General features: G+C 33.6%; 1 protein-coding gene across 1 annotated transcript; it reads left to right on the top strand.

The window, feature by feature from the left end:
* The first annotated feature begins 1,636 nt into the window (after positions 1-1,636).
* Positions 1,637-21,977, top strand: LOC125053093. Its single transcript, XM_047654302.1, has 21 exons — positions 1,637-1,817; positions 1,898-3,687; positions 4,051-4,258; positions 4,710-4,854; positions 5,429-5,541; positions 6,502-6,588; positions 8,965-8,991; positions 10,118-10,241; positions 10,324-10,421; positions 10,574-10,648; positions 11,331-11,383; positions 12,130-12,317; positions 12,869-13,038; positions 13,972-14,199; positions 15,168-15,400; positions 17,971-18,181; positions 18,555-18,792; positions 19,727-19,874; positions 20,458-20,618; positions 21,122-21,333; positions 21,842-21,977. Exons 2-21 carry the CDS (start codon positions 1,901-1,903, stop codon positions 21,944-21,946), a joined length of 4,611 nt encoding a protein of 1,536 aa, XP_047510258.1. The 5' UTR covers positions 1,637-1,817; positions 1,898-1,900; the 3' UTR covers positions 21,947-21,977.
* The last annotated feature ends 1,377 nt before the right edge of the window (positions 21,978-23,354 follow it).

Raw genomic sequence — 23,354 nt, 5'->3', positions numbered from 1 at the left:
GATGACGTCTTGCGTCAGTCTTTCGAGTTTTTGATACGAATGTCAATTTATACACTTAGATATTTTTGGATTTATTTGGCGAAATGAACGACGAACAATTAATTGAGTTGGTGAAACAATATTCTGTTTTATACGACATGAGATTACCTCAAAACAAGGACAAAAACAGGGAGTTAGGATGTTGTTAGTTTAATACAAATAACCTGCTAATCAATTCAGTTTATTAGAAAAATATAATAAACTAAATACAATATAAATACAATTTTTTATTTCAATTAAAATTGACATCTGTGAAATTTGTTTCTTAAAAATAACATCATCCAGGTGTGCACCATTGCGCTGCAAACATTCCTCGAATCTGAACCTCAAATTGGTAAAAACTTGCTGGCACATTGCGCGGGGAATAAATCAGCTAAATGACTTCTGAATTTGCAAGCGTGTCATGGTGTCGCGTGTTGGTAATGTGCACGATGGACATCGGGTGTCGACACGACACGTCGCGTCGCGTTTTAGTAGTATGTTTCCGCCTTTATTTTCGTAGGGTCGTACAACATAGGCACAGATAGTTTAAGACCATGAGCCCAGTTTTGTATCTATTGGACCAATTTTATATGTGCGTTTTCCAATTACAGCACTAGAGCGCATTATGCGGCATATTGCTCAACGTTGAATGTTCCAACTACAGCAATGCTTCGCACAATTGAGCACTCTCAAAACTAATGCTCTCGCGTGCTTCTCGCAATAAATACCAACACAGTTACAGAAAATTGACCAGTGTTTTTCTTTAAGTTGGCATTTATCGAAATTTTCGTTAGCAAATATTATTTATTGTTGAAAAATTTGTAAGGCTTTCGTTTCGTCGTCGATTTTGAAAATAATTAAAGTTATTTCAAACTGCTAAAAAAAAAAAAAATAAGTATGGATGAAGGTATAAATAGTTACTTTTTTTATATTCCACATTTAAAATATGAATACAATTTTATTTTAAAATTCGGATCTGTAAACAAATTTATTTTACAGGATTATACTTTTGTAAACATTGCAATGGTTTTGAAAAAGTAAATAATTTTTTTAGAAATCATTTAAAAAAATTACTCAAAACGTAAATGATGTAAACTTCTTACATGAAACTATATATTTTACTGTTAATTTAGCTTGTTAAAACCTTATATTCTTTAAAGATTTTCTCTTATTTCAGTAAAAAAATGTTAATGAAATAATTTGATTATTAAAATAAGCGTAAAAAGTTTTCAACCAATTATTATTGTTAACCACATTATTTATACATTAATGAGGTTGCTAACTCTATTCAGAACATTTTTTTTTTCAACACTGACTTAGCGCACTCTGCTGATGCATTTGAAAACTAATTCACGTTCCAATTAAGCTTCAGCATTATGCGGCATTGTGCGGCACTGAGTCGCATTATGCTCTGTAATTGGAAAACGCACTATATTTACAAAATTTTGTCTATACTCGATGGCCCTCTGCCCAGTGCCCTGTATGTTATATTATGATAATATCAACTAAAATAATTGTGTTCTTCGTGATAATATAAATATTGCAGCCCGCTTCACGTTGTCTCTTACAGTAGACAGAGAAAAGTACGTAATTAATAAATAAATGTTGGGTACATACTATATTGCGTCCGAGTGTTTTATTCTATGTTACATAGTCTAATTTTCATAAAGTCAAAAATCAATATGGCCGCTCGCCGCTGTTTAGCAATGAGCGAATAGCTTTGAAGTTTCGTGCTACATAATATATCTAATCGGGCGTGGAGTCGTGTTTGTTTGGTTATATATTTAAACTTTACTGTAAGATTATTTTAATATTCTGACAATTTTTGATCATATTCTGAAACGAATTATTTTAATAGAAACATTTAAAATTTTAGACAATGCGTCGCAGAAGCGAAAAAGGGGCTGGTAAGAAACCAAAGACCTCACCCGAGAAAAAAGAGAAAGATAAACCAGAAAAATTAAGGCGTACTAGGAGCAGGCGGAGGAAACAATCTTCTTCTTCTGATAATGAATCTGCAGGAGAAACAGTACCAACAGAAACTTCTGTTGTTTCTGAACCCTTACCGGAGATTATTCAAGCTGCTACGAAAGAGGAAAGTCCAGAACTGTCACAAGAGCAAGTTTGGCATGTGAAGGCGGCAGATACTTCTAGTGATGGCGGCGAAATTCAGAAATTAAAGATTTGTCTCACACGCCCTCCCTCTACCCCGGAACGTGTTGATAGATCCCCTCGCAGTAAAAGGAAGCATTCGCGTGCCACAAGCTCTAGCGATACCCCTAGTGTCGATGACGATGAGAAAAAGAAACCAAAATATCGAACGCGAAAATCTACCGCAGAAATAATAGAATCGTCAGACAAAAATGTTGATGAACCAGGAGATGAAATGGAATCTAAGTCTGAAGTTCAACCAACAAAATCCAGCTCTGAAATCAGTCAGAGTAGTGAGGCTCAGAAATCCAAAGAATGCATACCTGATGAAACTCCCATGTCTACTACAAATGATGAGGTCAAAGAAAAAGTTGTTTCTGAAGACAATAATGAAGAGAGTATCAATACAGGAGTTGATGAAAAACAAGTTCAGGCTCAAACGTCTGATGCTGATACAACTGTTGCATCACCAAAACAAGAGGAGGCAGTTATAACTGAGACAAAAAGTCCAGAAAGAAAAAGAAGCCCTTCATTGGAACGATCCGAGGTTTTGGAATTGCATGCTGAAGAAATAAGGTGTGAATCTTCAGAATTAAAGGAACCTCAGGAAGATGACTCAAACAATCCAGGTATATTGCAAAAGGATGCAGAAACTTCCCAAAATTGTAGTAAGGTAAGTATAAATGAAGCTGAAAATGAGGTTTCAGAACAAAAAGAGTCTCCTTCTGAGGTTCTTACTTCTGATAGTAAAAATGATGTTGTAGAGAATAACTATGAAGAAAAATTAGAATCCAGCAGTAAAGTCGAGACCAACATTGACGATTCTGTGACAAATAAAGTCACTTCAAAAGAAGAAATAAAAATGGAGGTTGAAGCTGCAAAACCAACAGAAGATGTAAAAGTGGAGGTTGAAGCTGCAAAACCAACAGAAGATGTAAAAGTGGAGGTTGAAGCTGCAAAACCAACAGAAGATGTAACTAATGGGCAATCTGCTCCACTTGTTATAAACAGAAAGAGGCGTTGGGGTTCACGACCAGTAAAATTACAATCTCAAAAGTCGATAACAATTTCAACTGATGTTCTTAAAGAAATAATACCAGACGTCAAGCCCACTGAATTTGAGGAAGTTATTGAAGAGAGAAAACATAAAAGAATTGAAGTCATAGAAAAAATTGAAAGACCAGTGTTGCCAAAAATAGTAATTGACAATACAGAAAATGTTAATCACAAGAAAGACGTAGATGAAAAAGACAAGGAAAATATGAGAAGTTGTGACACACAAATAGGTTCATCAAGAAAAATTTCCATTGTAAAAGAAAATGATAGTATTATTTCAAAGCCACCAAGTCCACCGAGACACCAACAATCAAATATTCTTTATATCACCAATCTGGTCAGACCTTTTACTTTACCACAATTGAAGAATTTATTGCAACGGACAGGAAGAATTATTGAGAATGGCTTTTGGATTGATAAGATTAAATCAAAGTGCTTTGTTATTTATGAAAATGAAGAGTAAGTTTACCTTAATATATAAATCATTTATGAAATAACTTTGCATCAGTTGCATGTCACTTAAACACCTTATTTATTTTATTCATATCGAGTTATAATACTAAGCAGAGTATGATATTATTTATTATTTCGTAGTCACAAGTAGAAAATACTGATGAGTGTGTATTGGTTAAGGAAAAAATTATGTTCTTTTCTTATCTTGAAATTTATTTTTTTAAAAGACTTCAAAAGAAATATTGTCTGATGTAAACAATTACCCTGTAAAGTTTCTTAAGTTATTATAAAGAGTATAATATAACTAGCTTTTGCCCACAACTTTGTTCAAGTGTGAATGTGTGATTATTCATAAATAATATTTTGCAGACAAGCCGTTGAAACAAGACATGCATTGCATGGAGTGACATGGCCCGTATCTAATCCTAAGTCTTTGCAAGTGGACTTCTCAACACAAGAAGATTTTGATAAGGCAAAAGCAAATGAAGATAAGAATAATGCTCAGGCCTCTACCATTCCTGGAACTGTTGAAGATTGGCTTCGCGAGCAAGACATGAAAAGAGAAAAGGGTGAAGCGGTAAGTTTGAACTTAATTAACTAGATTCTCTAGATTGAGAGTTGAAAATTCTACTTAATTCAAGTGAATGGAAAGTCATATTGTTTATTCTTGGTGGCCTCGTGGCTTAATTGTGGAACACACCCAAGGATGGGTGAACACACATGAAATATGACTCTTATGTTTAATAAAGAACCATATACTTTAATCTGCTTAGGCGCAAAGTTAGTAGAATGTTAACTAATCTGTAATATCTATGTTGCTAAATCATAAATACAGACAATAGATAGCATATAACCTACTTGTTGATTAAGGAAGATGAACAAGGAACCAGGTACAATCTGCGGACATATGATATAGCGGAATATTGTTGTAGCCACAGGATTATTATTGACTTCTAAACATAATTATAATAATTTCAAGTAGATCCTTATTATAAGGATTGTTGTACTCAGTACTACTTTTTTTATAGGACAGACCATGGGAGAGGAAGGCAGCTATGCGGGAGTGGGACTTAGGGAAGAACGAAAAGATTAAAGAGAAAGAAAAACACCCCAAAGAAGAGAGACCAATTGATAAGCGGAGACATCGGTCACCTGAAAGAAGCCCTGAACCAGGTAGGATGGTATTTTGGTGTTTTTGTCCCTGGAGGCTTACTCATGGCTTTGCCAGTAGAAAATTAGCATACACACTGCCTATTCTACTATAGTACCTTCATTCTACTACTATAAATTGCTGTAAAATTTATCAAATTACTTCGAGGGTTTGAGTAGTAGATTTCTTATCAAAGTTAAGTGTTGCAAAAAAAAAAGATTTTTATCCAGATAGATCTCTATACCAAATTTCATTACAGTCTGTTTATGCGTTGTGATACAGTGAATGGTCAAGAATTTGACTTGCTTTCAATTATTGTATAGTTATTGTGGTGATTAATTTGTATGTCAAGTCACAATCTTGTCTTGTTTGAGGTCTAATAACTGCTTAAAACTAGATTTAAGTTTGATTGATGTTCTAGAATATACATACAATAACATACAATATTACTAAATTTGAATTGAGTGTTAGAGTGCCGACGAGGCAATTTTTGATTTAGTATCAAGTCGAAGTGATTTAGTATATTATTTTTATTTAGTTTAGTAATACATACATATAACAAATAAATATATAGATCTTGAAATTGTCCTCTAACAGCGCGGAAATTTAAAAAGAAGGAAGAAGAAGCACCTGCAAAACTTTTAGACGACTTGTTCAGAAAAACTAAGACCACTCCTTGCATATATTGGCTTCCACTCTCTGCTGAAACGGTAATTATATTTATTTTAATACAGTACAGCAGTGTTGGCCTAGTGGCTTCAGCGTGCGACTCTCATTCCTGAGGTCGTAGGTTCGATCCACAACTGTGCACCAATAATCTTTCTGTCTATGTGCGGATTTAACATTCGCTCGAACGGTGAAGAAAAACATCGTGAGGAAACCGGCTTGCCGTAGACCCAAAAAGTCGACGGCGTGTGTCAGGCACAGAAGGCTGATCACCTACTTGCCTATAAGATTATATATATATATTTCATTATTTCTCTAATTTGGTTACCACATATATGAGAAATATTTGTTATAGATTATTTACTCAGATTTGGACCATAAAACTAGTATTTTGAAGCGAACATTTATACTCAAAAATAATAAAATAGTTTCTTTAAATTTAGTTTTAAAAAATCCATACAATAACTTATTATATTTTTATTTTTGTAAAGGGTTTTATCAAGGTTAGTTCGACTTTTGTGACTTATCACATTAATACATTTATTTCTAGGAATCCAACTTCCCAAAACATATTTATAATCTTGAGCATGTAAAGTAATAGTATATAACTATCCAGATATAAACTCGCAAATCACATTAAAAAAATCGGATTTCGAATCTACAGAGGCCGGTCTTATCTTGGCATGACTGAGGTTCCAAAAACTAATACAGACACAGCGCACGATCATTAAACAACTCTCAGCTACACTCTGAAATACATGCGCATGCACACTCATTCACACACTCACACATCCACTCATACTTAATGTCTTATAAGATATAGTTGTATGTAACACTTAAATTAACTTTAAAAAAAAACTGTTTTAAACATGTACCATTGTACCACGGAATAATTGTTTTCTAGTTACGCATATCTAGCGATATATATAATATAGTATTTTGTCACAACCCTTAAGTCATAATTCATAAATAGAGTTTTTATTATTATTATTATAAAATTTCAGATCGCAATTAAAGAGGAGCAGCGACGGCAGCACATGGCTGAATACGAGCGACGAATGCACGAATCTCGGCGTCCGCCTCGCAGACATTAAGCATGGTCCGTCTGTACAGACATACACACACCTAAACACACACACACACACACACACACACATGCATCTGCATACCTTGATACAGTAACCACACAAATAACCCGACATTATTCTTACAATATTGCTTTAACATTTATTTTCAGGTTAATAAGTTTTTATTATTAGAAGAATTTAGATTAGGTTGACACGTGAAGACGCAAGAGAATGATGATTTAATTTAACGAAATGTTATAGAAAGGCTCGCTTGGAGGAAATCTTAAGGCGCCAATCGGAGGCTGCGGAAGATGCATCATGTGCTTTTATTCTGCAGATCTTGGATTTAAAGCGGATTGTTTTATTCGTCTACGATATTAAACAAACGTTATGAAACAAAACAGCTGTTGCATGTTTTGTACGCAAACCTATGGAGTGAGTTGTGACGGCAATTATACATTTTCTGCGTGGTCACCAAAGCAAGGCTTACTTGAACCTGGTTAAAACATCAAAAATGAAAGATCAAGAATTTTTGGATGAATCGACGGAATCGAGATAAAAGTAGGAGGAATAAGTCTGGAGTGGAACAATTAGAGCAGTTTTGACTTTTATGTAGGAAGAAGATTTATTTGTATGAAATGTGTAACATTATACGAGTAATTGTTCAATAAATGTTTCATGTGAGAAAGTTTGTTTTATTTTACTGTAAAAACGTATACAAAGTATCTACGACTTGAGGCAAAAGTTCAAATTCTTCTATCATAAGAGTCAAAATTCTTGACTTGAAAAAGATGGTCACGGTTTTATATTAAAATCAAAAACTGAATTTCCTTGAGAATAAGCTAACAGTTGACAACAAGGCTAATAAAATGCTGGGTTTTGTATTAGGGTCCTCTTCATCCTTTATAAACGTTCAAAGTACAGTAACTTTACAAAACACTTGTCCGTAGTATTTTAGAATATGCTACTGTAATCTGCTCACATTTTAAAATGCACATAAACACTATTGAAACAGTTTAAAAACGTTTCCTTAACATAGCAACCGTCTACACTTGCGTATATTGCAAACGTACAAGGCTCGTTTGACTATTTCAAGTTCAGTATCACATACTCTAAAACTAACGTGACTTCATAGACCTAGTTTTTTTTATATAACTTATTTATATGTATACTAGCTGACCCGGCATACGTTGTTTTGCCATGTATATTATTTCTAAGAAACATTTTTTTGTTCAATAAAAATAACTATCAACTATAATAAAAAATAAGGGTTGTTGGTAGTGGTGAAAATTAAGGGTTGTATGTATTTTTGTATGCTGTATCATAAAATAACAAATTTGTCTAAAAAATAAAAAATAAATTTAGGGGTAGACCACCCTAAACATTTAGGGTGATAAAAATAGATGTTGTCCGATTCTCAGACATACCCAATATTCACACAAAATTTCATGAGAATCGGTCAAGCCGTTTCGGAGGAATTTAAATACAAACACCGCGACACGAGAATTTATTAGATTTATTAAATGTATACTAGCTGACCCGGCAAACGTTGTTTTGTCACGTATTTTATTACTAGGAAACATTTTTTTTGTTTAATAAAAATAAAGGGTTGTGTGTATTTTTGTATGCTAACATAAAAAAATTAAAACAAAATATTTTGTCTAAAAAAATGTAGGGGTCCCACCTTTAACATTTAGGGGGATGAAAAATAGATGTTGTCCGACCTAACCGATATGCACACAAGATTTTACGAAAATCGGTCGAGCCATTTCGGATTAGTTTAATTACAAACACAAGAATTTCACCGTGACACGAGAATTTCATATATCAGATACATATTTGTAACGTGGTTTATCATGGTCCACCTCTTAATGAGGTCTAAGTTTTTTATTAACTTTTATTTATTTATTCTTTATTTTGTGGTTGCTTGTTTAATTTTTTCCCTTGCTAGTTCTTGCTTATGTTCTAATATAATTGATGTGTATATGTATGTGTGTAGAATTTGTGATGTCATATTTTCTTGTATAATTTTATACATAAACGTTGTTTTAGAACTTATAAATAAATACAAAAGTGGCTTAGACGGTTTTCTTAACATTTAAATATTCTCTCGTACGTATAATTGTTAAAGTTTTTCTATATTGCAAGGCATTCCTCTGGCCTAAGTAAATATATAGCTTCAGCCTCGAAATACAATGTTATTGGTGTAGAAAAGTTAAAAATGCATCTCCACAATGTAACAGGCATGACAAAAATTAACATTTTTGTATCCATAAAATATATCTAATCGTCATTCTTTGAGACAAGGTTTTATTATATGGCTACTATAATTTATTTTAAAGATACTGCTTATCCGATAAGAAAATATTACTGATAGTTAAGCAGTCCTGTTGACGATAGAAAGCCGTCAACAAGTGCATCACAATGGTATGTATGACCTAAATATTAATAAATACACCAAGCGCAGTTTTATATTGTAATAGGAAAGGAACAGATTTCACTTCACTTCACTTTATTTATAATGGCGACTTCAGTGTAAATCACAATTCCACCAATGTCGCGTTCTAAGTATTGAGGTGAGGATAGATTTCATAGATTGAATTTCATCTAAGCAGAGTTAATGAATAGTTTTGTTTCGACGAAATTTTTGACGTGTACGACGTATGCAATCATAGATTTATATCGTTAGATAGGCCCTTACCGCAGTGAGACCGCGCCGTGTTGTCGCACAGTCGAAGTGAGTGAGCTCACTAACCTGGGATCAGTGCACCCCTAAACACAGTGTTAGCCGGACGTGTTGTAAAGGACGTTTGCGAGCAGTTTAGTGTCACAAAATGCCATCGTGTGCCTTTCTAAAGTGCAACAACAATTCTAGAAACACAAATAAAGCCAGAGGTGTAACATTTCACTCGTAAGTATTGCGATTTGATTTAAAAACTTTTATTTTTCCTTCCGCACTGTCTAAAATAACAAATTTAAATGGTGAGTGCACGAAAGAGAAAGTAGTGTTTGCAACTAATGTAGGAGAAAAAGAGATGACACTATTTTTTTCAGTAAGTACAATGGCAGAAACACGATTTTTTAACTACTCGTGTGTGTGCGTGTGTCGGAATTTTGTTAACGCACACATTCAAAATTTAAATGGCGAGTGCACGAAAGAGAAAGTAGTGTTTGCAACTAATGTAGGAGAAAAAGAGATGACACTATTTTCTCAGTAAGTACAACGGCAGAAACACGATTTTTTAACTACTCGTTAGTGTGCGTGTGTCGGCATTTTGTTAACGCACACATTCAAAAACAATGCCACAGTTTTTGGTGTCGGGGCCTATCTAACGATATAAATCCATGTATGTAATGTCTTGGAAAGACGTCACTGCAATTCACAGATTTTAAATTGTAGCTACTGAATAACGAAGGTTTGTTACCGAACCTAAGCCTAGGGTTCCTATAAGTCCCGGTACGAAAGTTTGCACGATTCGATGTAGAGCTCTTATAAAATCTTGCTAACAGCGAAGCTACGTGCTGATTTTCACAAAAGATATTCATTTGATAGATTGGCACGTTGTATATATGGGTGGCGTTGCTGGCACTTACAGCAGCGCAAGACCCGTTCACGCTTGAGGACTTTGTCTCTGGCTCTTTTTCCCAACGAGGATTCACTGGAAGATGGATATCAGGTAAGCTATTTGATCAATAAATGGATTGCTATTTAAAGTAATTGGAAAACATTTTTACAAATTTGTAAATGATTCTCCGCAGATACGGAATTCACATTTACCGTGCCAGGAGAGTCCGGTATTTATGTGTTTGACGTTCCGACGCTCCAACGCCGAGTACTCGTTCCTGGAGAACTTATGGTAAGTTTCATTAAAATAATTTTACCGAGAAAGTATATATACTTATATTATATTTTCCTAGTAACATGTTTTATGTTTAATATACAAAACTGGGTTTTAGACTTCGATCTCAGTGGCTTTATTAATGATTTAATTTTTCAAATATTTTTCAGGGTTTCTTAAACACCAATAATCCAATATTATCAGCGGATAGAAGTTACATTCTGGCACCAAGTGAAGTAGAGTCTGTAAGTGTCATTTTAATTTTTCATTATTTCATAAGAAATACAAGTCAAGGATATTTAAAAATTAAAATTTTAGGCATTTAACCGTTAGTATATAATCCTACATTTTTATACTTATATTCTGGAATTATATTAATTTATGGAATTTTTAAATGTTTTGCGTAAACCAAAATTTGAAATTTAGTTATTACGATTAATTCAGCGTTGTATTACACAAGCACATACAAAATAACTGCTATCACTTATCAATGATTAAATTTTACAATAAATTTGTGATAATGATACACTATTTAGATAATATAAATATGCTTAATAAAATATACTTATAATTAAAACGATAAACATTTAGAGAATGGTTTGAATTCAACCGTGGGCAAAAATTTAGCATTGTTTCCCATATCTAAATGCGACGGTTCAGATTATTAACCGAGTATTGTGTAAACTTACTCTGCTGATTTGTAATTATCCAATTATTCGTATATCTGTAACTCCCACGATACTTCTTCTTCGATAATTAGACTATCCAACACAAAAATATGTTTACAAAACTGACAGATTCTGTGATTTACGCGCTTAACATCTCCTTCTAACTTTTAACTATTAGTAAAGAGTTGTAAAATGATAGAATTTGATAAGGTTTTTCTTTTTTAGATCTGTATCTATCAAATGATTGTATTGTTTACAGGTGTATCGTTATTCAACAACAGCCAAGTACACTCTGTACAATATCGAAACACGGTAAGCAAAATGCTGAAACTTACCTTAACTTACCTCGATTGTACCGAGCTGTTAAGCAAAATTAACCTACGTAGTACGTACATATAACAAAACTCTCAGAAACATGAACCTATTACATATACCCAAAGTAAATACAAATTATACAGGGAGCAACTTTATGGTAGCGAACAGATATAGTGAGTACACTATTGAAAAACTATATTTGAAGATTTTTAATTGGCACACAATGTTATATATAAATGTATATATGTACATCTATTTCTGTATTATGCTGTAAATCTTCTGAATAAATAATTAAATCAATAAATTAACATATAGTAATATAAAACGTACTTCTTGATCGGAATCGGAAGAAAGTTTCATACATATAAGTTAACATTAAATAAAAAAAAAGCACGAGTCCTTTAAAGCATTGATCTTGTGTTTATAATTGTTTAATAACAATATTTTCGATGTTGCTATTGAAGGTGAATTTTTCATAATTTTTGTGTATATGAAATAGTTTAAGCTTTTGACGATATATACGATACTAAAGTGCTCGCACGCATTTTTCATACAATACAAGTAAATTTGCTATTGCAGTTTCCTCTCCGTTAATTCGATCGTAGCGTGGTGTTATATTCTGTGGTCTTGCTCAACGGGACTATTTAATGCAAAGATTTTATCATGTCGAAACCGTAGCAAATATAAACGCTTTATATAGGTAGGCAAATAGATGTATAATTAATGCATAATTTGTTTCACAGCGGCGTTGTGAATGTTTCAAACCACGACCGCTTGCAGTTGTGTATATTTGGTGGAGGCCATTCTCTTGCGTATGTTCTAGACAACGATTTATATTATTTACCCGAAAACTCGACAGAGGCAATAAGGATCACCGATGATGGTATACCCACAGTTATTTACAATGGACACGCGGATTGGGTGTATGAAGGTAACTGTTTTATTCATGTTAAGTTGCTTATATATACTATGTTTAAAAATTATGTAAGTATGTGTTTAAATTCAAAGATTCGATCTAAATTTTGAGATCTATGATCCTATATTGCTGATCGAGTTATTAACGATGTGTGGGAATTTTATATGTATCTTCTTTAGCAGTTATCCTATCTCCCGGCATATAAAAATTGCAGAAAATATTTTATTTTTCAGTGTAAGATGATCAGGGAAAGTTTATTACGTTTTTTTGAAGTTATACTTTTGGCGCGTTAGGGAAAAATGATGAGAGTAAATTTTTACGATGCGCGAGCACACCGTCACAAAAAACCGACACCCTGATTAGCTATAGTCAACATTTTAGTTTTTTTGAAGTTATTCTTCTTTTGGCGTGTTAGGGAAAAATGATAAGAGTAAATTTTTCGATTGTTTGTGCCGTTTTTCTACAAACGTAGAATAAGGCGAAAGATAAAAATTTTGAAAAGATTTTTATCTTGTTACGCCAAAGAAGTATAACTTTTAACGCGTGTACATTTTTTTTTCATTTAGAGGATGTCATGTACACGGGACAGGCCACTTGGTTTTCGCCGGACGGCAGCTATTTGGCGTTCGCGAGTTATAATGACACCCAGGTCGGGACCTATTCGTACTATTATTACGAAGACGAAAGCAATCCTGACGACTTGTATCCAAAATTGGTTGACTTGAAATATCCCAAGGTAATATATTTTTATCAAATACATATCTTTTTGTTTAAAAAACCAACCAACCAACCAATTGGAATACCAACTCTTTTGCATGATTCACATTTGCAAAAAAAACATATATTTTTAGCGTTTTTGTGTAGCATAAAACAGACCTTTATGAAAGTATTGCAATAATTACATTTCTTTATATCATCACGCCTTTTTTCCGACGGCGTCACAATTGCATTAAATTGATTATAAAAACTCGCCTCCTTACAAAAAAAGCATGTAATAATGTACTTGGTTAATACAAAATAGACGTAATGATCAGTTTTCAAGGCATGTTAGTTGTCAAGAATCGTAAATAGCATTAACTCTCCCGCCCAAATTACCTACCAATACTATCATAAATATTCTTACCTCTAATTCTCCCTCAGTTCGTATTTCTAGTTTTTTTCCCGTCACCATCGACCCTTTTAGAAAACGTTGAGTGCCCCTTTTATCATTAATGCAGTGATTCCTAAAGTGGTCTATATCGACCCCTAGGGGTCTATGACAACCTGCAAGGGGTCTACGTCAGCGAAAAAAAATTTGGGGGTCCATGAAATGAAAATGGGGGTCCACGGTAGTGGATCTCAACAGATACACTATTTACTTACATCATACTATCTTATAATATAAAAACATATACATTATTTATAAATACCCTGTATGTATAATGTACCTACATATCAGATAAAAAAAATTATTATGAGTAGTTTTAATTTAAATTCAATTAATAAATGTACAAATTAACATGTGTTTTTACTTTAAGTTTTTAACACTAAACTTCACTACAGTTAGAAATTTACAGGAAATCAATATCAGGAAAGTAGGGGGTCTACCCAACACGGAAAACCATGGCAAGGGATCTACGACACAAAAATGTTTGGGGAACTCTGCTCTAATGTATTATGTCAATTCCAGGTCGGCGACACAAACCCAACGGTAACTCTACGTGTGGTAGACTTACGGAATATACAGACTACTGGAGTTAATTTCCTTGTTCTCGAAGCTCCAGTGGAAGTTGGAGAAGACCATATTTTGGGAGGAGTAACTTGGCCGACCGCTAATGAGATTGCAGCACATTGGTTGAATAGAAGGCAAAATAAGACTGTATTAAGGATTTATAATGTACAGACTAATCAGTTCGAGGTAAGATCAGTTAATTTATATAGTACTAGCGGACCCGACATACGTTGTCCTGGATATTTCATATCCTAATGATATGAAACAAAATATGAAATAAAAGACAAATAATATAATCAAACGAAAAATTATTGCTCAGACTGGGAATCGAACTCACATCATTTGGTTACGCGTCAAGAGCTCTACCACTTACCACGAAAAACCAGAAATAAAGTTCTGTACACGTACAGTAGAATTATATATATATGAAGATGTGTAAGGTACGGTAAGAAGAGACAGTTTTATTTGCGTGATATTATTGATACTAAATATTAGCATTACTATTATGGATCCTACCTGCGCAGAGGCAATGCGAACTTGGAGAAACTGATCGTGGTTGGTAACACAGAAGACAAAAGATCACGTGGCCGCTCACCAACCAGATGGACCAATCGAGTGAAAGACTCATCATCCTCAAAACTGTACACTGTCATAAGAGAGGCGCTGGACAGATATCGGTGGAAACATAGTCCGCTCCAGATGCTTCCTTGCTGATAATGATGCTCAGATGAGCTTCCAATTAAAAAGACATATGGATAAAATTTATATCGCATTCCAACTTAACAGTTAGCTATTTTATACGTCAAATACTCAAAATTTCTAAGGCTAGGTAGGTTGTTAAAAATGAAGGAGCATTATTTTATGAAGTCAAAGTGTCTCACTGTATGCGAGCACATCCCTTTGACTGTCTTGCCAGCTCAGCCTTCCAATCAGAAACAATTATTTATCGTTCCTTAGAACATCTTTATAATAGTGAGGTCGCGAAGCCTGTGAAGTGCCCAGGAGACTTCTGTGCTTCTGGAAGGAGCTAGGCTGGCTAAATTAGCCAGGACTTTACGTACAACGGACCATTTATGAGTCTAAGTGTAGAAATGGGTCCACCAACCTATAACCTATTAACACCTATATATTTGAATGTCATCTAATTAATATAGGATGAAGAACGCGAAGAACAAGACGGCTGGGTGCCGATCGCCTTACCTCGCTTCAGTAGGGCTGGTGATTTCTACGTATCCACACGCTGGTCATTGGAACAGGCAGATGGACACGCGTGGCAGCATCTGTATGTGACTATGAGGGTTAATGGAAGCCAAGTCTCCAGCTCTGTTACACCCGGAGCCAGGACTGTGAACAATTTCGTTGGGATGGATGAGGATAATTTGGCCTAGTAAGTTTCATTCTTGTCGATAGTAGTTAATTTCTTGTATTTTTTATTATGGAATGTTGTTTTTCCTATTTAATATTGGATGTTTGCTTTTTGAAGTTATACTTCTTTAGGCGCTTTATGAAAAATTTATGAGAGTGAAATTTTACGATGCGCGCGCACCGTGACACAAAATTAACAGAATGAAGTTGCCCACGGAAGATGCTACGGCATAATTTAAAAACAACATTCGAATAATAATAGAATTTGTTACACTTAATGTAAGAGAATAATAATAAATATTTATTTATTAAATTTTTCTAATGTAAACTTTATTGACTATAATGACTCCTTTTCCAGTCTTTGATTATTTAATTGTAATTAATTATTTGCATGCAATCAAAAACTATTTTTAATAATGCCAAAGAAGTATAACTTCTTACTCGGGTACATAAGTACACACAACCTTTTTTTGTTTGTGCTGTAAATTTTATTCAATTATTGTGCACTCGTGTCTATTTAGGAGCGTTTTGAATTTTTTTACTAATACATAAAAAATTGCATAGTAGTAGTGCCGTCTATAGGTTTTCCTTTATTAGATAGACTGATGATTTCTTGTGATTATGATTATTAAATAGGGCTTAATTGGTAGATAAACCTCATTCCGCGATCGTGAATTCAAATACAAAATGAGATCAACCCGTTAACTGTTGTTAGAGTTATAAAAAATATTTGTATCTTCTACTAGAGTCAATACACAGATTAAAAAAACCATACAATACGTGTTTGACATACCGCCATACCTAAATAGACCCAAAACATTACAAATTTAAAGAATGGAATTACACAATGCGTTTTCCAATTACAGAGCATTATGCGACTCAGTGCCGCGCAATGCCGCATAATTCTGAAGCTTAATTGGAACGTGAATTAGTTTTCAAATGCATCAGCAGAGTGCGCTAAGTCAATGTTGTAAAAAAAATGTTATGAATTGAGTTAGCAACCTCATTCATGTATAAATAATGTGGTAAACAATAATAATTGGTTGAAAACTTTTTACGCTTATTTTAATCATCAAATTATTTCATTAACATTTTTTTTATTGAAATAATAGAAAACCTTTAAAGAATATAAGGTTTTAACAAGCTAAATTAACAGTAAAATATTTAGTTTCATGTAAGAAGTTTACATCATTTACGTTTTGAGTAATATTTTTTAATGATTTCTAAAAAAATTATATACTTTTTCAAAACTAAAGTATAATCCTGTAAAATAAATTTGTTTACAGATCCGAATTTTAAAATAAAATTGTATTCATATTTTAAATGTGGAATATAAAAAAAGCAACCATTTATCATCCATACAAATTTTTTTTTTTAGCAGTTTGAAATAACTTTAATTATTTTCAAAATCTACGACGAAACGAAAGCCTTACAAATTTTTCAACAATAAATAATATTTACTAACGAAAATTTCGATAAATGCCAACTTAAAGAAAAATACTGGTCAATTTTCTGTCACTGTGTTGGTATTGTTTGCGAGAAGCACGCGAGAGCATTAGTTTTGAGAGTGCTCAATTGTGCAAAGCGTTGCTGTAGTTGGAACACTCGACGTTGAGCATTATGCCGCAAAATTCGCTCTAGTGCTGTATAGTGCTTTTCATGAAAGAAGTCCCGCGGATATTTTTGAAACTAAATTTGACAGGTCGGCAATGTTGTCATTCGTCGATGTTATCAAGTTCGTTTGTTGTGGTAGATTTTTGTGAATTTTTAACTAGCTTAGTGCATTTTAAATATTGATTACAATGCCAAAAGTTGTAAAAAGTTCGGCTCGAGAAATGATATTAAAGGTGAAAGAGTTCTGTGAAGCGGAACATAAGAATCAAGGTGTTTTAATACAACTAAACAATGTTCGGAAGAGAATTGCCGCCATAACAGGTACTTTTTAGAGTTGCCATTTAATATTTTTTTGCTGTATTGATGGGACTTTTATGATATAAATTCGTTTTTGCGACAAAATTGAACAAATACATAACGTGATGAAACTAGGTAACTGAAATTAAAACATATATTACATAAGCATTGTAAACTTAAAGTTATTATTATTTTTAATTGTTCATAATTTAATTGCAGGTGTGTCAGAAATAACTGTAACAAGAATTACAAACGAAGGTATAACAGCGATGTGTACTTCGAAAAAAATTGTAACCCAACAATTATGCAATAAAACTCTGAATAAAAAATTGTATTGCTTTTCTTTACCCTATTTTCTCATCTTTTCCCTGTGAGTAAGTAGACAGCGCACAGACACCGCTAATATAAGTAAATAAAAATATACTTTTTACATAACAGAAATATTGTTTCATCGAAGTATGCAGAAAATAATATTATTTGATAAATTACATCTGCTAAATGTGAAATAAAATAGGTAAATTTTTTACTCATAAATGGCAAATTTACGACATGCGATTGCAGCGCCGCGTCTGGGGGACTTCTTTCATGAAAAGGACTATAATTGGAAAACGCACACAGACTACTACACAATTATGTTATAGATAATAAATATACCACAGACTATAAATTTGCTTCATTCAGCTACTACACAAGCACAATACCGGGTAGTCCATGGAGGTCAGCTGTCCACATAGCGGGTTCAAGGATCGGCTGTTTGTCCTGCGAGATAGAGATGCCAGAAGGTGGAGCCTGTACTTGGGCCACAGCTACTGCCAGTTTAGGAGGCACTTACCTGACTATCACTTGCAGTTCTACAAATGAACCGTCGGCTACCTATATATACCAACCATTGGTTAGTAAACTTTAATAAATATAAATCACTTTTCTATTAGGAACAGCTTCTTATGATTAATTTCTCTTTTTTATCGCATTTACAAACACATTAATATGTTTATACATAATTACAACCGTTCCCATTGCAAACGGGTATCCCGCACCCGTGAGGCAATTTCTACTCCCAGGATTAACTAACTGTTTTAAAATACACATATACCTAATATATTTCGTAGTTGAAACACGATAGAAACCCTTGTTTTGTTGTTACTTTAGATATCGCTTGTTTTATTTTAATTGTATTGTAAAAGGTGATTTGTAATTTAATTACAATTATGCGTACGTTTAAAAATCGATAATACAGATACCATTATTGATTTTGTCAATTTCAGACTCAAACTATCTTGTACAACTGGGAGTTAAATGACCAATTACGGGTCAACCTCAGGAATAAAGTTAAGCCAGGGTCCATCATTACAACCGTCCCACTTGCGAACGGGTATCCGGCACCCGTGAGGCTATTTCTACCCCCAGGATTAGATATTAACAACACCACGATTAAATACCCCTTAGTGTACTACGTGTATTCTGGACCCAACACCAACACAGTTTACGATACATTTACAGTGGGTAAGTGTTTTAATTGTAAAAGCAAGTTCCAATTAGTTGTTTCTATTTTCTACACCATAAAACGTATAGAAGAAAGTGAACATGCCAATCGATTACTAGGACGTACCGATAATAATGGTTTTGCAAGACTTAATATAGGCCAAATACATACACGAGAAACTTGACCAATCATAATTAAACGGAAGGCGCCATTGTTGTTATTCTACGTCCTATTTAGATTTTAATTTATTATGTATTAATTTATAGCAGCCTAAAAATATACTACGTAGAAACATTATGGCATTTTATAATAATGCAAGTTTATAATATGCATATTTTCGTAAAAGTAAAAAGAATATATAAATAACTAAAAACCTTGTTTTTCCATACAAACAAATTGAGGTAAAATTAGTCGATAAATATTACATCATTGCATATTCATTCATACTAGACGATGGTGAAAAAAGGAAACGCCGCGCCGCGAATTGGCGTGCTAGTTCGCTAAATTTAAAAGAATACGTACGACCAGGACGTAAATATTATTGCCAAGTTCACTTATTACAAATTCTGATTAATAAGATACGATTGCTTATTTTTTAGATGTTTATTATTGCTATAATATCATAAAAACGAAATTTTGTTGCAATTTATATTCAATTCTAAAGTAAACAATACAAATATCGTATCCATTAATAAATTGTGTTTAGATTTATATCAATTCTCGAAAGAAGGTCTTGGGTGTTTAAATATGTATTTATATGTCTATCTATAAGTGATACATGTATCTTATGTTCCATAATAAACATATTTATAATATGTATGTATATCCGTTGCCTAGTACCCATAATACAAGCTTCACCAGCTTAGCATGGGACTAGGTCAATTGGTGTGAATTGTCTTTAAAAAAAAAATTATCTTCGGTAGTCATGTTTATGATCTCTGACGTTTTTTTCAGGATACCATTCGTACTTAACTACAAGTCGCAATACAATCTACATGTTGGCTGATGGAAGAGGGGCGGGTCTCAACGGTAAAGATATGCTATTTTCTATCAACAACCGCCTTGGAACGGTTGAGATTGAAGATCATTCTGTTATTTTAAAGTAAGCATTCATTCAAATCTTCAAGTAATTGAATAGAATTTTAGTAGACCGCTTCATGAGTCCATGATTCTAATGATTTTTTTTTATAGAACGGGGCAAACGGCCAGGAGGCTCACCTGATGTTAAGTGATACCGCCGCCCAAGGACACTATTAATGCCAGGGGGCTCGCGAGTGCGTTGCCAGCCTTTTACACGAGTAGTTAGGGAACTAAGTAGAATGACTGAGTAGTTTCTTAATTACATATATAATTGTTTTATAAGTACGTTAGTTACTACTTTATTTGCCGATATAAATTTATAAAGAAAAAAATCTATTATTAATTAGAGCAGAATCATTTTGATTACATTTTGATCAAAACAATCATTTACAATCCTGTCATTTTGCACTTGACACATGCCGTCGAATTCAGGGCTGAGACCTGTCAGTTTCCTCACGATGTGTTGCTCTATGCACATACAAAGACAAGTCCGTTCTAACCCACATACGCAGGGTTGTGTCTCGCACGCTTTTAAGCCTCTTGACCAATACTGCTCTTTTGCCCATTTTTTTTACTAGATGAATAATTAATAAATATAATTTCAGACAAGTACTAGACCGCTATCAGTTCATAGACCGAAGCCGTGTGGGTATTTGGGGTCACAGTTATGGAGGCTACGCGACCCTTTTAACCCTTCTTCATGATGAAGAGAATTTATTCCAATGCGGGGTCTCTGGAGCACCTGTAACTTCGTGGCTGTATTATAGTAAGCTATTTTTTATTTTACATATTAAATAATCTAAGAGTCCTTACTACATATACATATAATAGTATTAGGAAATTTTTATGTATAGAGGATTCTTTGTTCTTCTTAACCAATTAAAAATATATGTATATGAAATGACGCTTATATGTATCTTCATTTCCCATTTAGAGGAATTTAATTTAACTAATATCTACATTAAAGAATTGATTTGAATAAAATACGAAAAGTTTTATCGATAAATTTGTCCAAATTTCTCAGTACATTGTCTAAGGTATTGGTTTCTAGAATTAATTAGTAAAACGCTTAACTCGCAAAATCTGTCCAACCGTTTATTAGGAGTTAAATTACCAACACACGCACAGAAGATTTCTAGAAGATGATGTGATGAAGATGTCTAGTTACCTAAACAATAAATTGTTATCGACGTTTCTTAGTTTTACTATACATATACGCAGTATAATAATAGATTTTAAAATGTATTATTGACATATACACTATTATAGATACAATGTACACGGAACGATACATGGGTCGACCAACTCCCGACGATAATCTAGAAGGCTACCAGCGAGGTGACGTCACACTTCTAGCAGAGAAGCTGCGCGGACGCAACTTCTATTTAATGCATGGCAATGCGGATGACAACGTTCATTACCAGAATGCAGCTAAGCTCATGAAGGCGTTGCAAGAACGGGATATTCCATTTGAACAAATGGTAAGTTCCTAAAAAATCAAAGCCGTAATTAAAGAAATTGTTGATCCTTTTTTCAATTTCGAATTCTATTGTCTATTGTTTTAATTTTGAAACTTTTTTTTTATGGCTCTGGCACTGTTTGTGCATTAGCCAGCGTCAAGTATAAGATTTTTTATAATTCGTGCTTGCCTTAGAAATTCGACCGTGTCCTCCACGTACGGTTTAAGCACTCGCCCGGTACCGCACAACCCTCCCAAAGGCCGAGAAAAAATTTAAATTAAATTAAAACTTGCTTTCGAACCGGGAATCGAACCCGGTACCCCTCACCTAGCCGCCACTTAATAAGACCGCTAGGCTATGAGGCCCCTATTTTGAAACTTAATTGTTTTATTTACGAGTTTAAATTTATAAAGCGAAAAGAGTCAAGTGGCAACATTGTTAGTAGTGCTCGTCAAGCAGTGGACAGTCGTAGAGTACTTGTCTAAAATTTATTGTTTTACTGTGGACTAGAATATCTGTCTTTTTCCAGTCATATCCTGACGAGGCGCACAGTCTTCGAGGTGTCAACAGGCACAGATATAGAACCATGAATGTCTATTGGGAGAAGTGCATTGAGATGCCGAAAGAAGATTAGAAATAAGTTTGAAAATAAATTTTTATTATTATATTTGTTTTTTAATACATTTTCTCTTCACTGACACATGGGACATTAATTTCTAGCCTAACTAGACTAATAATTAATTAATGTAAGTCTAACCTAATTTACTAATAAAGATATTTTACATAAAGTGTCCAATAACTACTAACAGTCTCTATTAAGGAGAAGACACTCTGTTCTCGACTAATGTGAACTAATACTAATTGAAATGGTTTGTTATTTTCAATCTTCTCACAAGGCCCGTGTTGTCAATAGCCTCGACATTCACGTGATGGCGGAACCTTTGTTCGTGGGCTCCATGCTGATTTTGAAAATGTTTGTGTATATACTCAGTAAAAAAAAGGGTGCGTGTACTTATGTACGAGCGTAAGAAGTTATACTTCTTTGGCATTATTAAAAATAGTTTTTGATTGCATGCAAATAAATAATTAAAATTAAATAATCAAAGACTGGAAAAGGAGTCATTATAGTCAATAAAGTTCAGTTTACATTTGAAAAATTATATAAATAAATTCTATTAAGTTAAAAGTATATCTTTATATATATAATTCTTCTGTGAGTGTATATGTCACTGAACTCCTCTTAAACGGCTGGACCGATTTGAATGATTTGTTTTGTATACGTTTGGGTGGAGCCGTGGATGGTTTAGATTCACAAAACAGCCCGGCAGATGGCACTGCAGTCTGTACTTTCATGCTTTGTTTAATGTCGCTTGAAATATCATGCAGGACAACGTCTGTTGGGTCCACTTGTATTATTATATATTTAGAACATCTCTACCAAACACTAAGATGTATGTTGTAGCTTTAGCAGTATTGCACAATATAGCCATTGATTTAAAAGAGGAACCTATCTCTGATGATGATGAAGAGACCCTGCCCTCACTACCAACAGTGCCCTCATCTTAAAATACACTGCGTGGAGCAGCAGTGAAAGCCATCTTTATTGATGAAAATTTTTATTGTATGTATTTCGGTCTGTAATTTTAAATGAATCATTACTTCTTCATACATACATTCTTGGCATACGAACTTCATGCATATTCTATTTCTTTTTACTTGTAGATTGTCTTATTTCCATCTCGCTCGCGCACGCTATAATCACACTCACAATTTTGTGTCACAGGTGCGCGCGCATCGTAAAATTTCACTCTCATAAATTTTTCATAACGCGCCTAAAGAAGTATAACTTCAAAAATAAAACAAACAAACTACCATAATGTAATTCTTATTTAAGAATTCATAACAAAAAGAATGGAGCTATATTATCTAATTAGCGCTGAATTCAAATATAATTTTAATAATACACCAAGAGTAGTCAATTGGTGCATTGCTATTATAGTCTTTAAGGAGTTAAACAACTTTATAAAATATACATTTTGATA

This window comes from Pieris napi, chromosome 10 (genome assembly GCF_905475465.1).
Source record: "Pieris napi chromosome 10, ilPieNapi1.2, whole genome shotgun sequence".
NCBI lineage: Eukaryota > Metazoa > Arthropoda > Insecta > Lepidoptera > Pieridae > Pieris > Pieris napi.
This window is presented reverse-complemented; position numbering and strand designations above follow the sequence as displayed.

Bases quoted from the DNA above. Each gene is read 5' to 3' on its own strand.
- LOC125053093 (XM_047654302.1), top strand. From the start codon at position 1,901: ATGCGTCGCAGAAGCGAAAAAGGGGCTGGTAAGAAACCAAAGACCTCA. The intron at 18,793-19,726 runs GTAAGTGTTTTA...CGTTTTTTTCAG, and splicing joins TTACGATACATTTACAGTGG to GATACCATTCGTACTTAACT. The intron at 21,334-21,841 runs GTAAGTTCCTAA...GTCTTTTTCCAG, and splicing joins ATATTCCATTTGAACAAATG to TCATATCCTGACGAGGCGCA.